Consider the following 25,394-nt stretch of genomic DNA (forward strand, 5'->3'; position numbering starts at 1 on the left):
CCTCTTTTTATTTACACAATAAAATGTCTTGCAGAATTGTCTACATTGATCTAGCACAAGGTGACCAACAAATGTAAACAGATAATTTGTTCAAAAACAGACAGTAACAGACCTCAATATTTTTACAATTAATACTACTGGGCAGTGGGTAATTGATATTATAAGAATGTATAAGATATTCATGAAATGCAAAACATTCCTTTAGGGTTACCACAACAAAATGAAAATGTGACATTACCCAAAATCCAAGATGGCCACTGGCAGCCATGTTGATTTTCAAATTCGGTTGAAAATCAAAACTGAATCGGTAATTGATACTAAAGGCATTTGAATCGGTGGAAAGTTTCATGAAAATATTAGCACATCTTTAAGAGTCATTGTATGGAAACTCTGTCCAGATGCAGATGCCAACGAAGAGATCCTTCCCCGTATATTTCGCTTCAAATATGATGCAACAGGAATGAAAGATGATATTGGAGACTTGAATTAAGATTCCAATAGGTTAGACCCCACCTTACAATTCTGCTAATTTAAGTCTAGGACATACGAACCAGCCATACAGCTGCAGGTCAGAGAAGGTTTATCTACGACACAGAGGAATGAAGACTGAACACTTACTGCTGGGCGGACCCGACCACCACGTTGAACACTTTCTGGGTTATGTTCATTAAGTACTTCTTGTTATCTTCTATGCTTTCTCCACTCTCCAACCTAAAAATGTGGAAAAAGCTTTACAGTAATGCAAAAAGTTTTTTTTTTTACTGAAGTTAAAGTTGAAATTAAGAGAGCGCAAATTACATAGCTATGGATTATTTCTTTCAGGAGAAAATCTGATGTACAAAGTATGGAAGGAAACTTTTTTCCAGCACTTTCAGTTCAAAACTGCATATATATTAACAACATTCATTATACTGGAGTTATAATTATATATATTACATAATATCAAGGTATAGGTTTTTATATATATTCAGTAAGTGGGTATTTACAGATTATCAAAGATTTCAGAAAACTGTTTTAATATGATACAAATGTATAAGTATTCTACCTTGCTGAGTCAATTTCGTACGAGACCTTCTGTTGGCGCTCTAGTTGGAACATCTCCATGATAAGAGGGTTGAGGAGTTCCCGGAGATAGTTCTGACCATAGAATCGAAAACAGTACGCCATGATCTTACTAGCGAGGCTGTTTCCACGGAACAACGTCTGCATGCAATCGGCTATCTCCACCTGTGTGGAGGTAGAAATTACATATCACACACCATTACAAGTTACAGAATACATGAAACTACATATCCTGTTTCATATACTGCACCTAGACATAGTGAATTTTACAATTACATACTTTTTGCGAAAACACAATTCATTTTGATCAAACACCAATTTTGACACCAATTTTCAGGGTTTTTGAAATTGGTGTTCTGTACACTGGCAAGATGTGATATCCTGTAATGTATACTGGGAAATGTTCGCTGCAGTTAAATTTATGCCTTTTTTAGCCCTCCGCAATAAAGGGTGAATTTATCATGAAAATGAAGGGCGAATATTTGACTGGGCGCAAGTTTCCCGGTATACAGTATGTATTTGAGTAACAAGTTTCCCTGTATACAGTGTGTATTTGAGTAACAAGGTTCCTGGTATACAGTGTGTATTTGAGTGACAAGTTTCCCGGTATACAGTATGTATTTGAGTAACAAGTTTCCCAGTATACAGTGTGTATTTGAGTAACAAGGTTCCTGGTATACAGTGTGTATTTGAGTGACAAGTTTCCCGGTATACAGTATGTATTTGAGTAACAAGCTTCCCGGTACACAGTATGTATTTGAGTAACAAGTTTCCCGGTACACAGTATGTATTTGAGTAACAAGTTTCCTGGCATACAGTGTGTATTTGAGTAACAAGTTCCCTGGTATACAGTGTGTATTTGAGTAACAAGTTTCACATTATAGAGTGTGTATTTGAGTAACAAGTTTCACATTATAGAGTGTGTATTTGAGTAACAAGTTTCACATTATAGAGTGTGTATTTGAGTAACAAGTTTCACATTATAGAGTGTGTATTTGAGTAACAAGTTTCACAGTCTACAGTGTGTATTTGAGTAACAAGTTTCCCGGTATACAGTGTGTATTTGAGTAACAAGTTTCACAGTATACAGTGTGTATTTGAGTAACAAGTTTCACATGACATGTTCAACTGCTGAAAAGAAACAAGTTAGCCAACTCTTGTGTTGTGTACACGATGTCAAAGTTATCGGTAACAAATATAGGTACAAAGATTCATGGAAATGTAAACCCAAATTGATATTGGGTGTCTGTAACAAGGTCAGGGATTGGCCAATAAGAGCACATGTGACCTCCAAAACCCAATGTTATATTGAATGAATCGAAAATTTGATATCAACTACTTTTTGTGCCGAATCTTGAATTGACTTTACAAAGGTGACATCATAACTCAATGAATCTGATTTTAAAGACCAGCATAGACAGCATAAATCACTTTTAGAGCCAATGAAAGATGGCTGCCTAGCCATCTTTCATTGGCTGTAAAAGTGATTTATTTAACTTGTTTACAAAACGTAAGTTATTTTGCTAACCATCATCTAAGACTTGTATACCTGTATTATCAAAATGAAGCATTTGATTTTCATTTCAAAGAAATTTTGGAATGACTGCGATATTTTTTTGGGAAAAAAAGAATCTTCTAAAGTTTCCAGTTTTTAATGTTGTAATACATTGCCAATACAGATTGTTTTTGAAGACATTGTTTGGAATTAGAAAAAGTATGAAGATTGAAGTTGGATTTTTTCCAGAGAATGGGTCCAATTTGCTTACAACTGAACATGAATGGTTTTGGCTCCAATAAAACAGTTTGTGATGCTTAAAGTAAATTTCCTCAATTCTTACTTTATAAATCTGGGGGTAATCCAATTTCAATTCATTTTGTCTTCAGTTTTCTTAATAAATGATCCATCTTGACTGGTCGTGATCCCTAGTCACAGGTAAACAAGCATACCACACACATACCTATTACACATGTAAAATACACACAACACAATGGACGACACACCTGTAACACATAATACATATACAATTCCACATATACCGAGATAGGTGTCAGCATTGTCTGGATTCCATTTTAAATTATGCAAGATGTGACAGGAAATCTCCAAATCAAAACAGGATACAGTTGCCATGCCAACACAGTGAATAAATAACAGGGCATGTTGTCATGACAACCTATAGCAAGTAATACAAATACATAGCACAGTTGTCATGGCGAAATGGTCTACAGTTTTTCTCTCCTGCCTTATATACTTGTGTACTGCTTTCAATTCCAAAATCGAATCCCTTGATGGTTGACTACTTATCGTTTTACTGTGTAATGGTCTGAAATGACATTATTGTGTCAATGGGCTGTTAAACCATGCATAGACGCAAACCATACAGTATGGGTGTCATGACAACAGCACTGCGGTCATTTCAACGTCATGACAACTGCCAAAATCCTGTCAATTTATAACAAAAATAGTTGTCATGACAACACAGCATACATGTCGTCAATACAGAGCATGGCTACCATAGCAACAGAGCACGGCTACCATAGCACCATAGCAACAGAGCACGGCTACCATAGCAACAGAGCACGGCTACCATAGCAACAGAGCACGGCTACCATAGCAACAGAGCAAATGGTTGACAACAACACATAATTATTTAATCTCCGAGAACGTTCTCCTGTCTCGATACATGTCTTCCTTTCGCATTCTGTTCATGCTAACTTGGTTGGGTGAAAAAAATACAAACAAACAGAACAGGCATGTATTTGTCCATCACAAAACTACTATCTTTGATAAGCAGACGTCAGGTTCTAGTACTCACGAAAATCTAAATCTACCATTCATATCAAATCAACTGATGGGGATGATATTTCAAACCAACAAAAAAGTCATATATAAAAATAATACGATAGAAAAAAAAAGAAAAACGAAGGTTTGTTGAAACAAATGACTTTGTACATACCGGTACATGTGATATGCCCTGCTCACAAATGAGAGAGATTTGTCCCTGAAATGATGGGAGATTCAAGTTAACACACGCGACGTTACTGATCTTTCGCTCCTCAGCATTCCACAATATCATTTCAAGCTACTTACAATATCAATTTTGTATGGTTATATGTACACAACAACGCTCTAAAAAATGAAAAAAAAAAAAATGATACCGTTTTGTTTTATTTTATCCCCCTATATTTTAGATTTTATGTGAATTTTCACCGATTTTTTTGTATTCTTTAAGCAGCACTGCAATTTTTGAATACAATTTCTTTCATAAATTTGACCCCGACCCACTTTCTAAATAAGGTATTCTTAACCAGGGTATTTTTTGGTAATGGTGCATCATGAGAAGTTTGTCTAGTTTTTGAAATATGGCCCCAAACATTATATTTTCAAACAAATGAATCTCTTTTATTTTACCAAATTTTCTCATATGTTGTGAGCCCCAAATGAATATTTAAATATGTGGGATACATTCAAATACGAGGAAATATCACATGTATGGTTAACGAAAAGGATGAGAAGAGCTACAAGAATAGATCACTGGATCAGAATGGTGGAAATTAAGTCCATCTGTATAAACAAACCTTTGTTTCAATATTTTTACAAAAAGCGAGGAATTACTTAAGCACTATTTTTTTTAAACATTTAGAAACTTTTATAGTCCTACATACAATTTCTGTAATAATTGCAAAACAATATAAACTTAATTACATCTCTTATTTACATATTTTTCATACTTGATATTTTGCTGTTTTTTCACCTTGTTTTGTAAATTTAAAAAAGTCTGACAAAGAAAGAATAGGTGAAATTAAACGTCCCATGAGAGGTCTCCCCTGGTTCTTGTTTGAAAATGATTAAAAACATCTACCATGCAAATAAAATAACACAATATGGTGAATGTCATCTGATTTTGTTGATGTAAAAAGACTGTTCCAATTGTTTTTTTCTTGCACTTGCATTTGAACTGTTTCACTTGATGACAATGAAAATGAAGATAATATGCTAAAAATGAATGCAGCTAATGAAAATGAAAGTAACATGTTAAAACCTAATTCAGCCAATGAAAATGAAGATAACATGTTAAAACCTAATTCAGCCAATGAAAATGAAGATAACATGTTAAAACTTAATTCAGCCAATGAAAATCAGCCAATGAAAATGAAGATAACATGTTATTACATTAAAAGAAAATCAAGATAACATATGTTAATCCAGCCAATATTATTTCTAAGTACCAGTTTTGATAAGCATACTGAAAGAGTCGCATTGTAAACAAGTAGTCTACCACTATGACATAGCGTATAGTCATGATCGTTATGTATACCAATAATTTAAGTTCCATGAAATAACATCACTTTTCCAGAAATATCTTGCTACGGTTTTAATTTGTTACAATTTCTAGCTAAATCTGTTTTTCCTGCTAAATCAGTGACAGAAGTATATTATAACTAACACTTCTTCTTAAATATGTTTTTGAAACTAAGAATACGTCTATTTTCTTCAAAAATTGAGTCTGGATGAAAAAGTGTCTGATGGTGTTTTTTTATGAAAATAATACAGTATTTTTGCTATAAAGTAAATATGACTACAAACAAATTACAATACAGAAACTGTTATACAGTGATAAAATCAAGTTCAAGTCAGACTTATCTTCCTCCCATTCGTAACTCTTGAGGGCTTGAAAAATAAATAACTTTATCGTAAAATATTCTTAAAAAAAATCGATGTGTAAATGTATATATCCAGTAACGTTCATAGAAGACTGAAAAGCCTTTTTCTTTGGAAGAAGTTGATGACGTCTAGGAAATGGGCCAGGTGAGCTACGTAAAACAAAACAAGTCGTAGGTGTATGAAATTGAGAATGTGCCGAACAGAGAACCGTGACATGCAGTGAAATGGATCAAGCACATGCAGACAGGTGTATTTACATACCTCCTTAGAAAACATGTTCCACAGTAGTTGATACAACAGGTGCTTGGCATCAAACAGGTTCACAAAAACGCGAGCTAACTCATCCTGAAACCCAGAAATACAATCATCACCTATCCTTCCTTATCAAATTAACATCACATCATCATTTCTATCAGTTACAACTTACAAAACTATCACACTCTTGAACCAGTGTGAGTTTTGAGCATATTATTTAAATTTATTGTTTTGGTAATGTAAATAAATGTCTTTTACAAGTTCAAAGTTCAAGTTCAAATATTTTATTTTCGAGTCAAACACATAGTATTCATAAAATCACAATACATATATACCTTTGAATATAAAATGTGTCTGGCCAAAATGACTCATTAGACACGTTATAAGAACAATCACACTATTTACTATCTTCAGACATGTAATGTTATTAACCAGTTTTTGTAAAAACAATTGTGCTTGATAAAATTTTATTTGTAGCAAGACTATAATTTCCATATATATATAATACCATGTATAATAACAGGTTAAGAGATATACAAGAGTGGTTGGGCCTATCCCTACCGACAAATTATATATCCCCCCCCCCATACCTGCACATCTAATTATAATACATAATTTAATATGGGAGAAACATAGTTCTTCTCCTCCACATAAGAGAAAGTTGGGTAGCTAGTGTTTTTTGGAGAACTGGTTCACACATCACATATCTAAACTGTTCAAATTTGACAATGTTCCTACAGGGAACATAACAACATATGTGTATATAGCAACAGTCACTCTACTTAGGGCTTAGCCCTTCAACATGGGTGTGACTATAAGGGTGAGCACCATTCAGTCCCTGACGAAGTGCTCAGCCGAACAGCTCGGACATAGAGTGACAGTTGTATATTTGGTAACGTAAGATTATATATCATCACATCATTACTGCTCTCAGTAACAACTTACCAACCGATCATACTTTTGGACTAGAGAAAGTTCTGGTTATTTCAATTTATTGTTCTGGTAAAAGCAGCTCCCACCAAGTATTGATTAACATTTCTAATGCTATGTTAGGATTAATCTGCTAACTGAACGTTAGAGACAATCAATTGTAAGTAGAATCCAAACAACGATGCATCTTTCAATATAATGTGTCCTGTGACCTCAGAAACATTTGATGTACTACATAACGTTTAACATCTTCTGACTGAATAGTGACCCTTGACCCCTCAAACTTTGACCTACTCATGACCAGACTTTGTAACTGTTGCATGAATGATGCCTCCCGGTCGTTTAACCTTCGTCAGATTTTTATTGAGTGAATAGTGTTCCCTGACCCCTGACCTACTATTGCCCGACCTTCGACCTACAATTACTATTTGTTGTGTTGGTACCACTGTGGACAATACCTGACCTTTGACCTACTATTGCCTGACCTTTGACCTGCTATTACTTACCATTTGTTGTATGGGTACTACTGTAGACAAAGCCTGACCTTTAACCTATAGCTACTATTGCCTGACCTTTGACCTACTTACCATTTGTTGCGTGGGTACTACTGTAGACAATGCCTGACCTTTGACCTACTATTGCCTGACCTTTGACCTGCTATTACTTACCATTTGTTGTGTGGGTACCACTGTAGACAATGCCCGACCTTTAACCTACTATTGCCTGACCTTTGACCTACTTTTGCCTGACCTTTGACCTACTTACCATTTATTGTCTGGGTAATACTGTGGACAATGCCTGACCTTTGACCTACTTACCATTTGTTGTGTGGGTACCACTGTGGCCAGTGCCATGGCGATAGGCAGTTCTCCTTTGTCTCCGATCATGGTGACCAGCTCTACTAGACGTTCAAATCGGTCAGCAAGGGCAGTCTCAGCCAGAGTCTCAAACTCTGTGCCTTGTTGGAGGATCTTTGTGAGCACCTCCATGAAGGCTGCTCTGGTCTGAGGGTCCTTGTGGTAGCCCAGGGCTGTCAACAGATATCACCCAGAATGTCAACATTTATAGTAAACACAGACCAAGTCTGTCAACACATATCACCCAGAATGTCAACATTTATAGCTAACACAGACCAAGGATGTCAATACATATCACCCAGCATGTCAACATTTATAGCTAACACAGACGAAGGCTGTCAACACATATCACCCAGAATGTCAACATTTATAGCTAACACAGACCAAGTCTGTCAATACATATCACCCAGAATGTCAACATTTATAGCTAACACAGACAAAGGCTGTCAACACATATCACCCAGAATGTTAACATTTATAGCTAATACAGACGAAGGCTGTCAACACATATCACCCAGGATGTCAACATTTATAGCTAACACAGACCAAGGCTGTCAACACATATCATCCAGAATGTCAACATTTATAGTAAACACATATCTAGACCAAGTCTGTTAACAGATATCACCCAGAAAGTCAACAGTTATAGTAAACACAGACCAATGCTGTCAACAGATATCACCCAGAATGTCAACATTTATAGTAAACACATATCTAGACCAAGTCTGTTAACAGATATCACCCAGAAAGTCAACAGTTATAGTAAACACAGACTAAGGCTGTCAACACATATCACCCAGAATGTCAACATTTATAGTAAACACAGACAAAGTCTGTCAGCTCCACAGATAACACCAAAGTGTCAACATTATAGTTCATAATGGACAATAACTTATAAGACATTCACGATATTTCCTACATTGAAATTACAATGGCTGATCTTCTGTTAGTCCTGAAGTAACATAGTCCGTCCTGCAAACATTTGCATGCATTACTGTCATATGACAGAAATTACCATATAGATTTACATTGATTTACCTTGATCTTAACTGCCCCACCAAATGCGTTTTCTCTGGGCATTCCTGTTCCCACCCACTTCAAAAAATAAATAAGTTGAAATAACTTGTTATATGAAGTTTATATAAAGCAACGATTACCTATGGAATGCATTAAGCCACTGTCAATGTTGGCGTTGAGTAGGTTCGACATGGCCTGTACAGTGCAGTTCCTGAGCGCACTGAGATTGGACGTACTACGCTTCCTGTTGGGGTCCATGGCCGTGTCTTGTTCCTCTTCTGAACAATCGTTCAGCAGATTCATGAACAAGGTCAGGTATCTGGAACACAACACCTCAAAGTGATCCCTAAAGACCACAAAGTCTTTTGATGGAATATTGGACCCACAAGTTATCCAATCAAAACATACATGATATACGTGTCATAGGCATGGTACAATTATATATTATTTGAAAATTGCAGAAAAAGATTATTTATTGGTATCATAATTTGAAACTTCTGTATTTCGTGAGTTTTTTCGTGTCATAGAAATGATACAATTAAGTAATATATGCAAATTGCAGAAAATGATTATTTATTGGTATCATAATTTGAAACTTCTATATTTCGTGAGTTTTTTTCATGTGCTAGGGATGGTATAATTAAATAATATTTGAAAATTGCGAAAAAGATTATTTATTGGAATTATAATTTGAAACTTCTATATTTCGTGAGATTTTACCTATCATACAAATCAAAGAATGTTAACACAACACTGATCAACATCATGCATTCTCAAATCAAAGAGAAAATTCCACTTAACCGACTGAAAAGACTTATGCTCTAAGTTCACAGAAATACCCCAGATGTTCACACTTAAATTTCAAAATTGATTTTTGATTTTTTTTGAAATCCAGTATTTCTAGAAATTAAAACTTCATAATTTCTTTGTAATTCACTTGTATTACTGAGAATGAACAAAACAAAGACAGAATAACTAATTCAAATATCTCAAATGTTTCTTCCCTCATTCTTTTACTTCAAGAATATCTATCCTTGTTCTTGTAATACAAATGTTACGAAATACTCTGAAAAGCAACAGTGAAAATGTATGTTCCTGAAGACAAGTGCCTTGCAGAATGTCTGATGATCAATTTGCAAGCTGGAGAAACACTTCGCTAAGCCAGAAAACCTAGCAGTCACTCTATTCAAGTAATGAGCCACAAACAGCATTCCCACCAATTGGGCAGGAGTTATCTCCCTTAAAGCATAAATCTGTCAGAGGTTATCTCCCTTTCAACATAAATCTGAGAGTCTGGATACGTACTTGAGAAAGAGTTGAGATTTAGCCTCCATTAGATCACCACGGTCACTCTCCTCCGGCTGGAGAGGCAGTCCAGCCAGCAAGGCCGCTACAGCTTCCATACTGGCCTGGTCAAGATCTCTGTATAGAGCACAGGTGGGAATCACTAACGAGAATACAGGTGTGCAAGAACAACAGGTACATGTACCATCTTCCAAAATATATTGGGTTTATTATCATTCTTGCCATAACCTAAATGTTTGGATATTGGAATCTTGATCGCCAAGCCACAATTTTGGGCGACAAGAGATTTGATATCAGAAATAAATCCTGGTTATTACTTACAAATGTTTTACAGCTTAATGTTACGAACAGCTAGAAGTCACTTTATATAACTTAACATTAATATAATACTGTATACCAGCTGGAAACCTTTACCCTATCAAATATTCATCTTCCCTGGTAAAATCTGTTTTCACCTGGACGCTCCAGACATATAATGACTATATACAATTCACTGTGTACTAATATTTGCCTTTGGATAAATTTGCCCTCAATGGGGAGTGCGAAAGCAGCAAAAATTAAACTGCAGTGAACATTTCTGGGTATACAGTATTATCTACCAAATCGACTTGAATCAAAACAAACCAACGACTCTGATTTTTGTAAAGAGAACAAGTTTGCTACATTCAAAATCAAATTATTTAAACATTGTTGTTACCACAGCATGCATTCTAAAACAGGAGAAATGACTAAAACATATCTAAGCATGCTATATAATATATATACAACAGTTGTGGTAGTTGTTTTTTGTAAGTCTGCAGAAACTCAATACACACATAATACATGCAAAGTCAGGTGCTTACACAGTTAGGCCGAGGCTGAACTAAATAAATGAAGCAACACAGTCATTTCTACTGCCATGCAGCAAGCCATAGTTGTTCAAAGCAAGGTCATTTCCTGATCAGAACATTCCATTTTTATCCGTGAAGTCAAAAATTTATGTTTTTTTCTTTATTTTAGTAAAAAAAATCTTCAAGTTTTGTTTTGAAGGTTGCCCTGCCCTCCTGTAGGTGCATTTTCATTTGCAGTAATAATATTTTTTTGTATTTCTGCATTATCAAATTACTTTAATTTGCTATCAAGTTTATTTAATTAGGAAAATTTATTTAACTGGATTGTGTGTCAGTAGGTACTTAAATACTTTTAATAAGCAAATAATGTTTGATCACCAGGTTTATTCTCGGGGACAGCTGTAACCAGGCTCAAAATGTTACATCATTCTATTTAATTATCTGAATGTTAATGAAAAAATTCAGTAGATGCAGGTTTCACGTATAATTTAAAAAAATGCTTTTGCTTGATAGAAAATTTAAAAAAAAATGTTAATGCTCGTGACATTTATATATTTCAATGGAGACCTTGCTTTGTGTAACTTGGCCTCATACTAGCTGGTGCAGAATTGTGTGATATATAAAGAAATCAGAGCATTCAGCATTGGGCTCCCAAGGTAATTGGGGCCACACTTGTCCCCATCCTCTTGTGGAGCACCCAAAAGGGACAGAGGTGGGTCGAAAGTCGGACAGAATCGTGGATCGGACCAGGAAACAAAGACGGAGAGAGGTGAAGGACAACTGATCGTTTGTTTATTTGTTAGAGAAGCTATTACCAACTAACTAACTAAATGGATGACGCAGCTCAGAAAAAAAATGATCAAATGTGTTAGAAAACGGTTTACAAGGAGGAAATGGTTGATGTGGCTTTGAAAAATGATCAAGTATGGTTAGAATAACTAAAACAGATAGAAACGGACAAAGTACCTGAGGAAAGTTATCATATATGATGCAATATGAATCTTAATTGATCGTGACGATTCAAAATGTAATAACAATATATGCCCGTCCTATGCCAAACCAATATACTTCAAGTCCTTTTTTGCATGAAAATATGAAAATGTAAAGAATTACATTTGTTCTGTATTATATATGAAAGTCGAGAACTACTCCTGTGATGTGGTGAAAAGAAAACATGGTGTTCTTTAATAGCTTAAGTTGAAGGAATGCAAATTAAATAAAAGGGCCATAACTCCATCAATTATGGTCAGATAAGGGTGGTTATCACACTTGTCTAAGCTTTTATGGTAATTAACCTTCCTATGAAGTTTGAAGTTAATCTGAAGAAAACTACTCGAGATATCAAGCAGACACTTTTTTCGGCAATTGAATAAAGGGCCATAACTCTGCAAATTACGGTCCGATCATTGCATTTATCAAACCTGTCCAGGCTTTGATGGTAATTAAACTTCCAATAAAGTTTAAAGTTCATCGATTGAAAATTGCTCAAGACATTGAGCAGACAATGTGTGCATCCTCCTGCCTGCTCACGCATTAACATAATATATCCTGTCTATAGATAGGCATATAAAAACAATCTTTGACCTAAGAAATGAAAAATCAAAACTGGGTCATACCAACTCCTTCGCCTAAGGTTTGTCAAGTATGGTTAACTTGAAAAAGCTTCCAATTCAAAGTTCTTCTTACGTACTGTTAAGCTTGAAATACCTACATCTAGGATTAAATTTGGAAATAAATTAGCAAATGAATTTTATAAAGTCTTTGTTCTAGTAAAGCATTAACCCAGTATGAGTTTCAATAGATAAAAACAAGTTTTAGCCTATTGAAATTTGCGAAATAACTGTCTCTGTTTATGATCTCTATGAAAAGCCTATGGCATGCATGTTGAGTTAAACTAGTGTAAAATACATTACTCATCCTTTGGAATAATTGAAATGACCAAATTCTATGGTATGGCAAAATTTGTACACAGGCAAAATGATTTGAACTCTGCAGTCTCTACCATTACATAAATATGAGCAATACTGTATATATACGTATCAGATAAGCCACGATCTACTTGCTGTTCACACAGATACCACATGTTACCTAGTTACTGATTGGCTATCTCGTATGTTAGCTTGTTAGTGATTGGTTATCCTACTTAATCTTGTTAGTAATCAGCTATTCTACATGTTACCTTGTTAGTGATTGGCTATCTCAGTTGTTACCTTACTAGTGATTGGTCGTTCTACATGTATGTTACCTTGCTATTGATTGGTTATTCTACTTGTTACCTTGTTAGTGATTGGTTAGCTGAAGCATGACTACATTTCCTACAGTATTAACTCATTCACCCCAGAAATTTCATAATGAACTATTCCAACCTTTGAATTGGAGGAGTTCAAATGTGTCTTCAGGGGTGAATAAGTTAATAACATGAGAATGATAAGGGTTGACACTTCTTAATAAAATGTTATCAGTCACTATGGTCCTGTAGATTTGAGTCACTTAAGAAGAAAAGGTATTCATATTGAAGTTTCTCAAAATTATTTTACAATGTCTTCATTGTCTACTATATATGTATCTCCTTGAAATGCTGGTGAACTTTTTGTTGTTTCCACTACTCCTTTTTTCTCTTTTTTTCTTTGTGCTATTAAATTTCAAGGAAAACCAAATATTTGGTATGGGGTTGTTAATTGACTGACCTTGAGTCTGACCTTGAGTAAAGAGCTATTGACTGGCTTTGAGCATGGAGACACTGAGCAACATTGAGTTAATTAGGAGTAATTTAGTGACTCATAGTTAAATGTTGAGAGAATTACAAGGTGAATGACCATAGAATACAAGATCGTGATTGACTTTGGATAATGATTAACACTAACTCAACAAATCTAAGTGACTTTAATCATAACAATAACTTGAATTATAAGTTGTTGCATTACTTTATGTTATCATACATTGTTTTGAAAACTTGAAATAAAAGATATTGTGTGACCTAGATGGTATGTTAATTATAAGTGACCTTCAGTTACAAGATGTTGAGTGACCTTGATGATATGTTATATTTAAGTTGACCTTCAGTTACAAGATGTTGAGTGACCTTGAATTACAAGATGCTGTGTGACCTAGATGATATGTTATATTTAAGTGACCTCCAGTTACAAGATGTTGAGTTACCTTGAATTACAAGATATTGTGTGACCAAGATGATATGTTAAGTGACTTAAGGTACAATATATCAAATGACCTTGAATAAAAAGATGCTGTGTAACCTTGAAATACAAGATAACATGTGACCTAGTTGATATGTTATATTTAAGTGACCTTGAAATACAAGATAACATGTTACTTAGATGATATGTTATATTAAAGTGACCTTGAAATACAAGATAACATGTGACCTAGATGATCTGTTATATTTAAGTGACCTTTAAATACAAGATAACATGTGACCTAGTTGATATGTTATATTTAAGTGACCTTGAATTACAAGATGTTGTGTGACCAAGATGATATGTTAAGTCACTTTCAGGTACAAGATATTGAATGACCTTGAATTACAAGATGTTGTGTAACCTTGAAATACAAAATAACATGTGACGTAGATGATATGTTATATTTAAGTGACCTTGAATTACGAGATGTTGAGTCACCTTGATGTACACGATATCATGTGACCTAGATGATATTTTAAGTGACCTTCAGTTACGAGATATATAGAATGACCTTGTTCAGTGACCTTCAGTTTTTCGATATTGAATTACCTTTAATTACAAGATGCTATGTGACCTTGTATTTTGAAATGAGTGACATGAGTACCAATAAATTGAGTGACCTGTAGTGACAAAACCTTTAGTGACCTTGACTTATGAAATGTTAATTGACTTCAGGTAACAGGATGTTGAGTGACCTTCAGCAGTATGTAGACAGTGACAGACAGAGTGAGCGTTAGTGAGTCAGTACAACGTCTCCCAGCTTCCTCAGCCAAAAATCGATTTGGTGATGAGCTTATTACATCATCATCCCTATTAGTTACTTGACATACACAAAATGTAATACTGTAATCACTGTTCAACACGAGCACAAAATTGGTTTTTTCAGACGAGCTTATAATCTGTATACAATTTAAAGTATTTCATACCTGCTAAAAATCTAGGTATTACTGTACGATATTATTTTCAAAACTAAACTGCAAACAAAAGTTTTTCTGAGAAAGAAAATTTTCTATATTATTTTTCGAAACTAAAGACATATCTTCCGCTTCAGCTGACAGTGTACATTCAAACATCGATTAAAGAAGCTGAGAGACACAGTGCAGCAGTTACATTAGATGAGAGTGAGAAGCAACCTACGACCCCCAGAGTATACGAGAGGGGCCGGGGCAGAGAGCCCGGGGGTATACTCACACGACGGGCTGGGTTTGGAGAAATAGTGGAGTAGGACTAGGCACAGACAGTGCCTTAGTGGAGCACTGACTCGACGAGGAGGACTGAGTGGGGTGTATATAACGCTGTATTCCCGACGATCGCACCGATATACTCTTTTCGTGTTTCCTTTAAACAAAAGGTAAAATCCCTTACATGGAGTCCCTCATTGTAAACCCATTTATAGACTCACTGTTAACTCTTTTATTTCGAGTCAATCACCACTAACTCATACATAGAGTCCCATACTGTGAACTCTTTCGAGTCAATCACCGCTAACTCATACATAGAGTCCCATACTGTTAACTCTTTCTACTGAATCCCATACTTTTAACCCTTTAATTGACTCACTGTTAACTCCTTATTTTGAGTCCTTCCCTATGAATCTTTATATCACGCCCCTAGCTAATAACCCTTATATTGACACCGGTATTCCTGTTCTTTATATAGCATCCCTCCATTTTTACCTTTCATATTGACTCCTATTATGTTAACTTTTTAAAATCAACTCCTTCACTGTTGACACGTATTTTGAGTCCCTTACCAGGAACCCCTTGTATTGAGTCCCTTAATGTAAACCCTTCAAATTGACTCCTCAATGTTAGCCCCTATATTGAGTCCCTATTGATTGACTCTTACCTTGAGTAACTTACCATAAACCCCTTGTAATGATTCCCTTAATGTAAACCCTTCAAATTGACTCCTCAATGTTAGCCCCTATATTGAGTCCCTATTGATTGATTCTTACTTTGAGTAACTTACCATAAACCCGTTGTATTGACTCCCTTAATGTTAACCCTTCAAATTGACTCCTCAATGTTAGCTCCTATATTGAGTCCCTATTGATTGACTCTTACCTTGAGTAACTTACCATAAACCCCTTGTATTGATTCCTTAATGTTAACCCTTCAAACTCCTATATTGACTGTTCACGGTTAACTCTCAGTATTTAATTCCTTCCTGGTAACTCTTCTTCGTTCAAAAATATTATATTTTGATTAATTTCTGGAAACTTGCCATTGAAAATCCATCAACAAAATAGATTTTGTTTAAAAGTGATGAACATAGAACATCAAATTATCTCCCTTAGTTTGACTTCTTCAAATGAAGATATATCAGATTTTTTTTTTTTTTGGCAAAATATGAAAAAAACAATGTCGCAGGTGCCTGAAGAATGCTGTCCAAACCAAACGACTATTGATCTCCTCAATAAACGACTACAAGGCTATAACAGAGTACCCCAAAGCAAACAACGGAAAACAATATGTCGCCAACTAACAACGCAATGAAATCATAAAAAAGCTGAAAATAAAGCCACTCAGAATAACGTGTAAAACATGAATACCAAATACAGATACAGAAATTATCTATAGTATGGGCCCGTGGAGCATAATAATCGTCATTTAACATTGTACCGGAAAATTTGATAATCTTTCGGTTGATATGTTCAACAGTATGCGGGGAACGCAAACTGATGAATTAAGTGAAAGGATATCACATTGATGTTTAGACATTTTGTAAGCACTTTCTCTTTTCCGTTGCTAATTTCCATAAGTTTATAACTTTGTTATTTTTCTCACTTTTTGCACTGAAATTCAATCTTGCCAATTAATAAGCGATGGAGTGCTGAAAGACGGAATCTTTTGCCAAGTCAAAGTTTTGTCGTTCAGCGGCAATTTCTCTCCACATGATAAATTTCGTTATAGAAACTAAGACAAACTGGAAAACTCATAAGAATAAAAGCCTTGTACGCAGGTATTGAAAAATACTGTCCTTCTGAATGACAATAAAACAGGGTCCAAGGCACATACTATAGATATATTTTTAAGTAGAAAAATAAAATTAAGTCCAAACAAAATAACAAAACAACACTAAACAATTTTAAAATCAAGATGTGAAAATACAAATATTTCTATAACATGTAATGGGTGTTTCTATTATATTAGGATCAACTACTAACATGAATATTTTTCCAACATGTACTTTTTTCAAACTTTAGGAACATTATGAGAGTTCACAAACACGTTAACATTTAAGACATTGTTCACATGGCAAGTTGTGTCCCCCGACATTAAATGTCTACAAGGCTACAGTTGTTTCCCTAACATTAATTATTGTCGAAGCAATACAGGTTTGTCCCCTGCATTGACCCTTTCACCCCTATGTAACTTTATTAGACTCTACCGTCCATTGACATGATGTCCCTTACATTAACCCTATCACCCCTATGTAACTTTATTAGACTCTACCGCCCTTTGAAATGATGTCCCCTACATTAACCCTTTCACCCCTATGTAACTTTATTAGACTCTACCAGCCATTGAATGATGTCCCCTACATTAACCCTTTCACCCCTATGTAACTTTATTAGACTCTACCGGCCATTGAAATGATGTCCCCTTCATTAACCCTTTCACCCCTATGTAACTTTATTAGACTCTACCGGCCATTGAAATGGATAAGTCCATTGTGTCCTACAGCAGTGAAAGGGTTATTGACTATGTGAACATAGCTTTGGTTACGTTCCATGAGACTATAAGGAAAGGCAGATAATTCTCTTTAACTCATTCACCCCTGAAGACACATTTGATCTCTTCCAATTCAAAGGTTGGAATAGGTCATTATGAAATTTCAGGGGTGAATGAGTTAATAAGCGAGGACATCCAAAACATTTGAACTCTTATTTTTTCAATGTTTCCTTTTTCTTTTGATTATTTTTACATTAAATGTTTTTCCAGTTTAATTACAGAAGTGATCTAGTCGAGTCGATCCCTGTCCATACAAAGCTAGATCAAACAAAGCGATGAATTTGTTACCCGGGAAACCAAAATAATTTACAAAGTAATTATTACGAACAGAAGTTATTGTGTATCCTGTCTAGATATATAACATAATTTGTTTAACTTTTTTAATTCCGAAAACCTGACCAAACAAAGATTTCCTGAAAACGACGAATATGTCTTATTTATGTATCTCCCATAGTTCACAATGAAGAATATTTAACAATTTTAATACTTAAATCCTTAAAACCTAAAAATAATATAATTGCATTGTACAAAACTATGTATTCTATCTTTCCTTATTTAAGTTTGTTCTTCCTGTCTATAAAGACACCTGTCTATTATGACCATTTCATATTCTCTGTGGAGTGGTCTTTATATATACACAGGGTTTTCCACTCGAATCCCAAACACGTGCAAAATTTGTCTTGTTATACCTTAGATCAAAACAAAACAGCGAAGTGGTCAAATTTCATATCAAGCAGTGTTAAGACGACAAGACTTTTGATCCCAGGCTTGGATGCACAAAAAGAAAAGTCACAAATTATTAGTAACAAAATAGACAAGAAAGAGATATATTTGACCCCGTCAGTGACACTGTGTGTTGTGGTAGGTACCTGGACATACTACAGATGTCGCCGATGTTGACCTGATGGGAATTACCCATGATCCAGTCTGTGAGATACTCAACCAGTTTGTTGCGGAATTTCATCTCCTGGCGGAACGTGAGGTCGTCACGGCGAACCATCATGGCCTCCACTAGCTGACAGAGTTTGATCTTAATCTGGATAGCGTGAACCGTGGAATCGAGGTGCCGTACATATCTAAAACAGTAAGTGTAAGTACAATATGAAACTTTGCTTTACCTTATCTACAAATTCTTAGTACTAGTATCAGGTTTTTTCCGGTGAAAGCTAAAAATACAAGCCATTCGGATTGACATGTCTTGCATGTGCCCCGCTTGGCCATCAATGCACATGTCAAGTCTGGTTTTTCAAGCACTTATAGTTTGAGAGAAACTATCTTAAAGGCAAAAACTTAATTTGATTGTGATGAAGTCTATGGACCATGAAAGGTAGGCTGCATCTAGCATTGAATGCATGGTTTGAGATGTACAACCTAAGATGCATTTATGGTCCAAGTTTGGTTGGTCTAGCACCTATACTTTCAGTGAAACTAGTTTGGTTGGTCTAACACTTATACTTTCAGTGAAACTAGTTTGGTTGGTCTAGCACTTATACTTTCAGTGAAACTAACTTAAAAGAAAACAATCAATATTTATGTTGACGCTGCCGCCGTTGCCGGAAAAGCAAAACCTTAGTCTTGCTTCTGCTATTTTGTGGCGGCGAGATAAAAATGATTTTTCAATTTACTATGCATTTTGCAATTATTTGTCAGAATATCGTGATAAAAGCAACTTTATTTTCATCAAATTGATATCCTAGAAATGCAGACTATTTTTCCTCAAGGTCAAGAGCACAAAAAATTCTCCAAAAATAAATTTTCTTTACAGAATTTAATAATAGAAATACAAATTTGTTTACCTGATACTAAGCATAAACACTTTCATCACTGTAGACCATAATGGACTCATCCAGATCAATGCACGGTAGAGTCTACTAAAGTTACATAGGGGTGAAATATAATTATGTTTTGACTGACCTGACAACGGCCAACATGAGATTTTCTATGCTGGTCACTCCAAGATGTTCGCACGGCTGGTCCTGCTTCATTTCTAGGATGTTCCTCATTATAAATATTACATTCTCTATAAACTGTGTGTTTAGGTCTGTTACTATCACCTGTGAATACAGAAATAAACAAACAAGAGTTAAAACTCCGTAAAACTGTTGTCGAGTGTGACCGTGCCCTCGTGACTGTGGTTTACATTACATGTGTGTGTATTGTGTGTACATTGTATGTAAGTAAATACATTACATGTGTGTGTATTGTGTGTACATTGTATGTAAGTAAATACATTACATACATGGCAGTGTGTGTATTTGTATATATGTTTGTTTGCACATGATATTGTATGAATGCACATGTGTAATACAATTTTGTATCTTGTCATGTATGTCTTGTAAAAATGTTGTCAAGAAGTTTATATTTAACATTTCCAAAACGTCAACTGATAAATTTGGCCCCAATGTTCATAAGACTTATTATATTTATCCCCCTTGCTCAACATAAACACCAAAAACTTTTAAGGATCCCTGTCCAACAGCACTGTGGTTTTTCCTTTTTCCTATATACAGTTACTTCCCCTTTAACTTCCATTTGCATATAACTGTAGCACATGAACAGTTGACTAGGAGGTAGCCGAGTCGGTTAGAGCGATAGTATGTCAATCTGAAGTCCAGGGTTCGAATCCCGGTCTAGACCCAGTTTCTTTTACATTCAAAACACTGCTGCTGACTGTGTTTTATTTATTTTGTCCTAATTTTTTCTCATAGAAGTCCCACAATATAAAGTTTTCTTTTAAGAAAAGAATATCAAAGCTATAGTCATGCCAGAAAAAAACGTTTCCAAGACTTTGTTACATTTTTTGGAAGTGGTACAGGGATCCTTAACTTTAACTCATTCACCCCTGAACACACATTTGAACTCTTCCAATGCAGAGGTTGGTCAAGTTAAACTTTGATTAAAGTCTGTATATTACACTATAGAATACCAGTTAATTAGTCCAAGCCCAACTCATTTCACATAATCGTGATACAGATCTATAAATAACTTCAAAATCTTATTGGTTACATAGCCATCACATGACGATGGCTACACCTACCTGACCGGAGGGATCAAAGAACTTGTCCACACATATTTTGATCTGATCAAACAGTATGGGGTAGAGGGCTGGGTTGAGTTCGTGTCCCACTAAGTCCTTGACGTGTTTCTGTATCTGAGCACCAAACTTCTCGTTCTGACAAATCAGCAGCTTCAGTAGGTTACTAATGAATCTGAAATAGAGACACTTGTTAACAATAATTATAATAATTTGAGGTTCTTATATACCGCTTTATCACAACCTAGTTCATAGGTCGTCTCAAAGCGGTTCACAAATTATTATCCATGGCTATAGGGCCTTTGCAACCAGTCAATATCTTTCTCAATTCCCTAGGGAGCATACAGCCGGTGCTGCCATTTCGACGTTCACAGCTAGCATTAAACAATTCTAGCAGTGCTCAACCACGTACTCAATTTCAGCTAAATAAATCTGAGATTGAGAGAGATATAGACAAACTTGTCTCAGAACGGTTATGGTAACACATTTTCCTTCCTCGATACTCCAGGGGTAACGCTCACTTACACTCTCTGTACCCATGGAATATGTCATAGCAAAATTGAAGGCACCCTGCTAGCTATTTGATTGGTGTCGGGTAAAAAAAAAAAAAAACAATCACTAGGTTGATACCTGTCCTTTTAAGATTACAGAGAAGCAACATCAAACTTCAAAGCCAGTCAATTTTACTAATGCACAAAGTCAGGATTCTTTTGATGTACATCTAAGGTTGGAACTAGTCTTCTTCTTCATCAACAAGGTGGCACACACTGAACCCTTCAATTCTGTCATGACGTATTCTTCAGGTGCAGAGATTGAAAGTGATCGTAACCCTTAGACTATTGAGGATGTACACTCTCAAGAGTCTTAGAACAGAGCGATGGCTTAATACTCGAAAATGTTACACAAACCAGTTATTCCGCATAAATGAAACAGGCCCCTGGTCATTATTTACACAACTGGATGGCGATGTTGTGTATGAGCTGGCTAACTTACTGTGTAACAGGGCAATACTGGGTATCGGCAGCACAGCTTTGCATTAGACTGCTCTTTCTCGAGTCAAGGCCTGCTGGTATGGTCGCACTGAAAAGAAGTTCACCACACAATTAATTGTCATCAAAAATTTGTTGTCATACCTCAAAACTTCAATGTTTTAGCAGATTAAAATAAATTCTAGTTTTACCCGTTTTAAATTCTCTTTAACAATGTTTCAGCAATTAAATTATGCTTATCACATTTGATATACCTTTGAACTCTCTTTTAATTCAACAAATCATCAACATTATTTTGTTGGGAATTGAAGTTTCCGCGATACCTTTACTAGCTCCGGCTACTGACCTTATCCTGAGTCTGTTCTGTAACCGAACACCACCTAGGGCGCACAGGAAGCCTGTCATGTTGGCCCATTCGTTTAACTGGTCCTACAAACACCAAACATATACATAACCAACATGTACAGGGCACACAGAAACTCTTGTCAATTTTGTCCCAATCTAATTAATTGACAAGCAAATCTACAGAGTACACAGTTCCACTGTTTGCCAAACTTTATACACAAACTGAGAAAATTTAACATAACAACAATAAAATCAAACGTAAACACTATAACATCATAAGTAATGGTTTTAATGTTAATATATTAACTGGAAACTTTGAAACAGCATATCTTAACTATTTCCAGTATACAAATTCTAGCACTTTAGGATACACCTATCGCAGATTTTCCCAACAACTGACCTCGATTCCAGTACTTTTCAAGGAACATTGAATCAATTCCATTACTTTAGGGTACACCTATTGTCAAGTACTTTTTAACCACAGACCTCACCTCAATTCTAGTACTTTTCATTGGCCTGTGTGAACCATGTGTTGCGTAGGAAGAAGAATGTCAGACACACACATGTGATATTGCACCTATATAATTAGGTAACAGATGCAGTATACCGACTTGAAATGACTTACATTGCACCATACTGCTGTGTGTCCTTCTAGGACTCATCAGTGTTGCTAGGGACCAAAATGGTGGAAATCCAAATTGGTCCACACTACTGATGGAACGAACCAATGCCCCTCTCTAACAGATTTTTGTTCTACTTCGAATGTTTTCGGCATTAACCTTGACTGACCTCTAGTTCGTGTTCCGTGTTGGCATGGTGAGGGGGTTTCCGTTTCATTTTGATAGTGTCTCCCAGCCCTGCCGTGCTGCCTTCTTCAACTTTGACCTTTGGATCCTTGGGATAGGTCTCCAGATACTGGGTCACGACCTCCCAGTTCCTAAACGTGTCATCCCAGGCCTGAAAGGACAAGTAGTTAAGTATCAGTACGACGCAACATGTCAAGTAAGGTAACAAACCTTGCTGCCATCTTTACACCTTCAAAATTCAAGGGTTCTGGTTTTGATACACTTATCTTCTCTGCACCCGTTGAGTATGTCATAACAAAATCAAAGATTCATGATACCCAGGGTAATAGGCATTTAATTGGTTTCAGGCATAAAAAATTGACCAATCTACAGAGGAGCTATCCTAAATACACAATTATCATTTCAATAGCAGAAATGTCCACGATTAAATGTCACGGCTGACTGCATTTCTGCTGTGCCCTTCCTTTTATATTGTTTCAAAGATGACCAGAATTCTGTAACAGATCTGCCACTAATGAAAATAGAAACGATGAGCAACAACACCACTGAATCCCGTACAAAATGTTATGTTTGTTTACATCATACGTGCCGACATGTTTCGGCCAAAGGGAGCCCGTCTTCAGAGCACAGTTTACAGGGGGCATTGGGTCTCCACCCCCCAGTTGTTATAGCTCTGACACTATTTAACTTGAATCATCCACCGAGAGGTTCCTGCAGAGCCTAGTTTCAATATTGTCATGACATTTTCCACGTGTGTAGAGAACATGTGTTTATCGTGAATGGAACCCTTTGATTTCAAAGATTTGACCTTTATTGTTATGACATCATTTAACAGCGAGTATATATTACAGAGTTGATTGAACTTTTTGCTTTAGTTGAAATTACCTCTTTGTCGACTCGTAAATGTACCATTTTTGACAGTAAAGCATATAAGCCCTGTAATTTTTTATTTTTTTTGTTTTGTTTTATATGAACTTTATTTTACAACAATTATGAAATTATAATACAAAATATTTCAACTTTGTGTAACTAGCTCGCGAAGGTTTGATGTAGGAGGAAACAGAAACCATAGAAAAGAATCCAGATAATATCGGACTGCTGCAGAGACAGTCTCTGTAATCAGGTCATAGAACTCACCTGGGAATCTCTGTAATCAGGACATAGGACTCACCTGGGAATTTCCTGACGTGTGCTGGTCAATCTTCCTCAATAAAGCCATGATCCTCTTCTGTAATGCCACCTTACCTATAAAACCAGACACAGGATCTTGTATTCTACTTACATAAAGTCAGACATCTGTAATGGACTACTGTAAAAGATGTGGATTAATTAGGTTGCCAAGGGTCGCGGGTTCAAGCCCCAGCGACGGCACTATCTTTATCACTATTTCTCATCCTACTACAAATTGGTGCAGTTGACCCTCCCCGTTCAAGGTAGGAGACCCCTTGGCGGGGAGTCAAAGAGTCTGGGTTATTGTTTGAAAAAAGGGGGGAATAGTGTAACAGATGTTGATTAATAAGGTTGCTTTACAAGCGTCAGCTGTAGGGAATTTCCCTTTAGCTCAGCGGTAGAGCATCGCGCTGGAGAGTCGAGGGTCGCGGGTTCGTGCCCCAACGACGGCACTATCTTTATCACTATTCCTCGTCCTACTACACAACTAACACCTACAGGATGCACATTCCAGGTGTATCAAAGGCTTCAATAAGTGCCAGGTCAACATATTCCTTTCATAATGAAACAGTCAACATAGTTTGAAAACAAAATCCTAATAAAATGGGCATGAGTAGAATGCAAAATATTTCGAGTAGCACAAGAAACATTTTTGCATCTCTACAGTAAAACTGAGAGTTTACCCTGAACCAGCCACAGTAGGGGTTTGACTTACCAGTAGTGAGTACAGTACTGGCCTGGGCCAGCTCAGCATACACATTGTAGTTAGGCAGGAGCTGGGTGACAGCCATTTCGTCCGCCCCACACCTGATGTCAGCCTCTTCACACAGTAGGTGGAAACAAGACATCCCCGTGAGGACTGCGTCTATGTCGATACTCCAAAGGTACATAAAGAACACAACCTTCGGGAGAAAAACAAAAATGTTTGATACACTAGGCAGCCAGCCAGCCAGCCTATCCTTTGCCAGTCTTATCTCAAAATTGTGAAGGACAACAAAATTTAACAAGATAGTTAGCCAGTCTTAACCTTGTGGTGGCCAACAAGAACAATATTATTACCACTAAAACGTCAGACCACACTTGGCCAATCTTCCTAATTCTAAGTTCAAATAAAGATATAAGCACAACTGTAAATGTGTTTTAAAGCCACAGAGAGAACAAATGTATTGAAAACGTCATGTGTTACCAGAGCAGAAC

The 25,394-nt window shown here is 36.0% G+C and overlaps 1 protein-coding gene across 4 annotated transcripts in view; it reads right to left on the reverse strand.

Annotated features, from left to right (window-relative positions):
• The window catches only part of LOC110460018 (neurofibromin-like), an 88,964-nt gene that overhangs the window by 35,091 nt on the left and 28,479 nt on the right, over positions 1–25,394 (reverse strand). For 2 of the 4 annotated variants that reach the window (XM_021512713.1, XM_021512712.1), the window contains exons 18-32: positions 24,913–25,099; positions 24,199–24,272; positions 23,011–23,178; positions 22,223–22,305; positions 21,881–21,967; positions 20,891–21,062; positions 19,768–19,907; positions 18,723–18,929; positions 15,308–15,454; positions 10,090–10,206; positions 8,925–9,103; positions 7,729–7,940; positions 5,987–6,070; positions 1,046–1,227; positions 619–711 (exon numbers count right to left, since the gene is read on the reverse strand). In XM_021512713.1, coding sequence (XP_021368388.1) covers positions 619–711; positions 1,046–1,227; positions 5,987–6,070; positions 7,729–7,940; positions 8,925–9,103; positions 10,090–10,206; positions 15,308–15,454; positions 18,723–18,929; positions 19,768–19,907; positions 20,891–21,062; positions 21,881–21,967; positions 22,223–22,305; positions 23,011–23,178; positions 24,199–24,272; positions 24,913–25,099 — 2,132 coding nt within the window. Of the gene's footprint in view, positions 1–618; positions 712–1,045; positions 1,228–5,986; positions 6,071–7,728; positions 7,941–8,924; positions 9,131–10,089; positions 10,207–15,307; positions 15,455–18,722; positions 18,930–19,767; positions 19,908–20,890; positions 21,063–21,880; positions 21,968–22,222; positions 22,306–23,010; positions 23,179–24,198; positions 24,273–24,912; positions 25,100–25,394 lie in introns of all 4 variants that reach the window. The other 2 variants (XM_021512711.1, XM_021512714.1) reach the window with 2 other exon arrangements.

The sequence above is a fragment of the Mizuhopecten yessoensis genome, unplaced genomic scaffold, assembly GCF_002113885.1.
Source record: "Mizuhopecten yessoensis strain PY_sf001 unplaced genomic scaffold, ASM211388v2 scaffold10293, whole genome shotgun sequence".
NCBI lineage: Eukaryota > Metazoa > Mollusca > Bivalvia > Pectinida > Pectinidae > Mizuhopecten > Mizuhopecten yessoensis.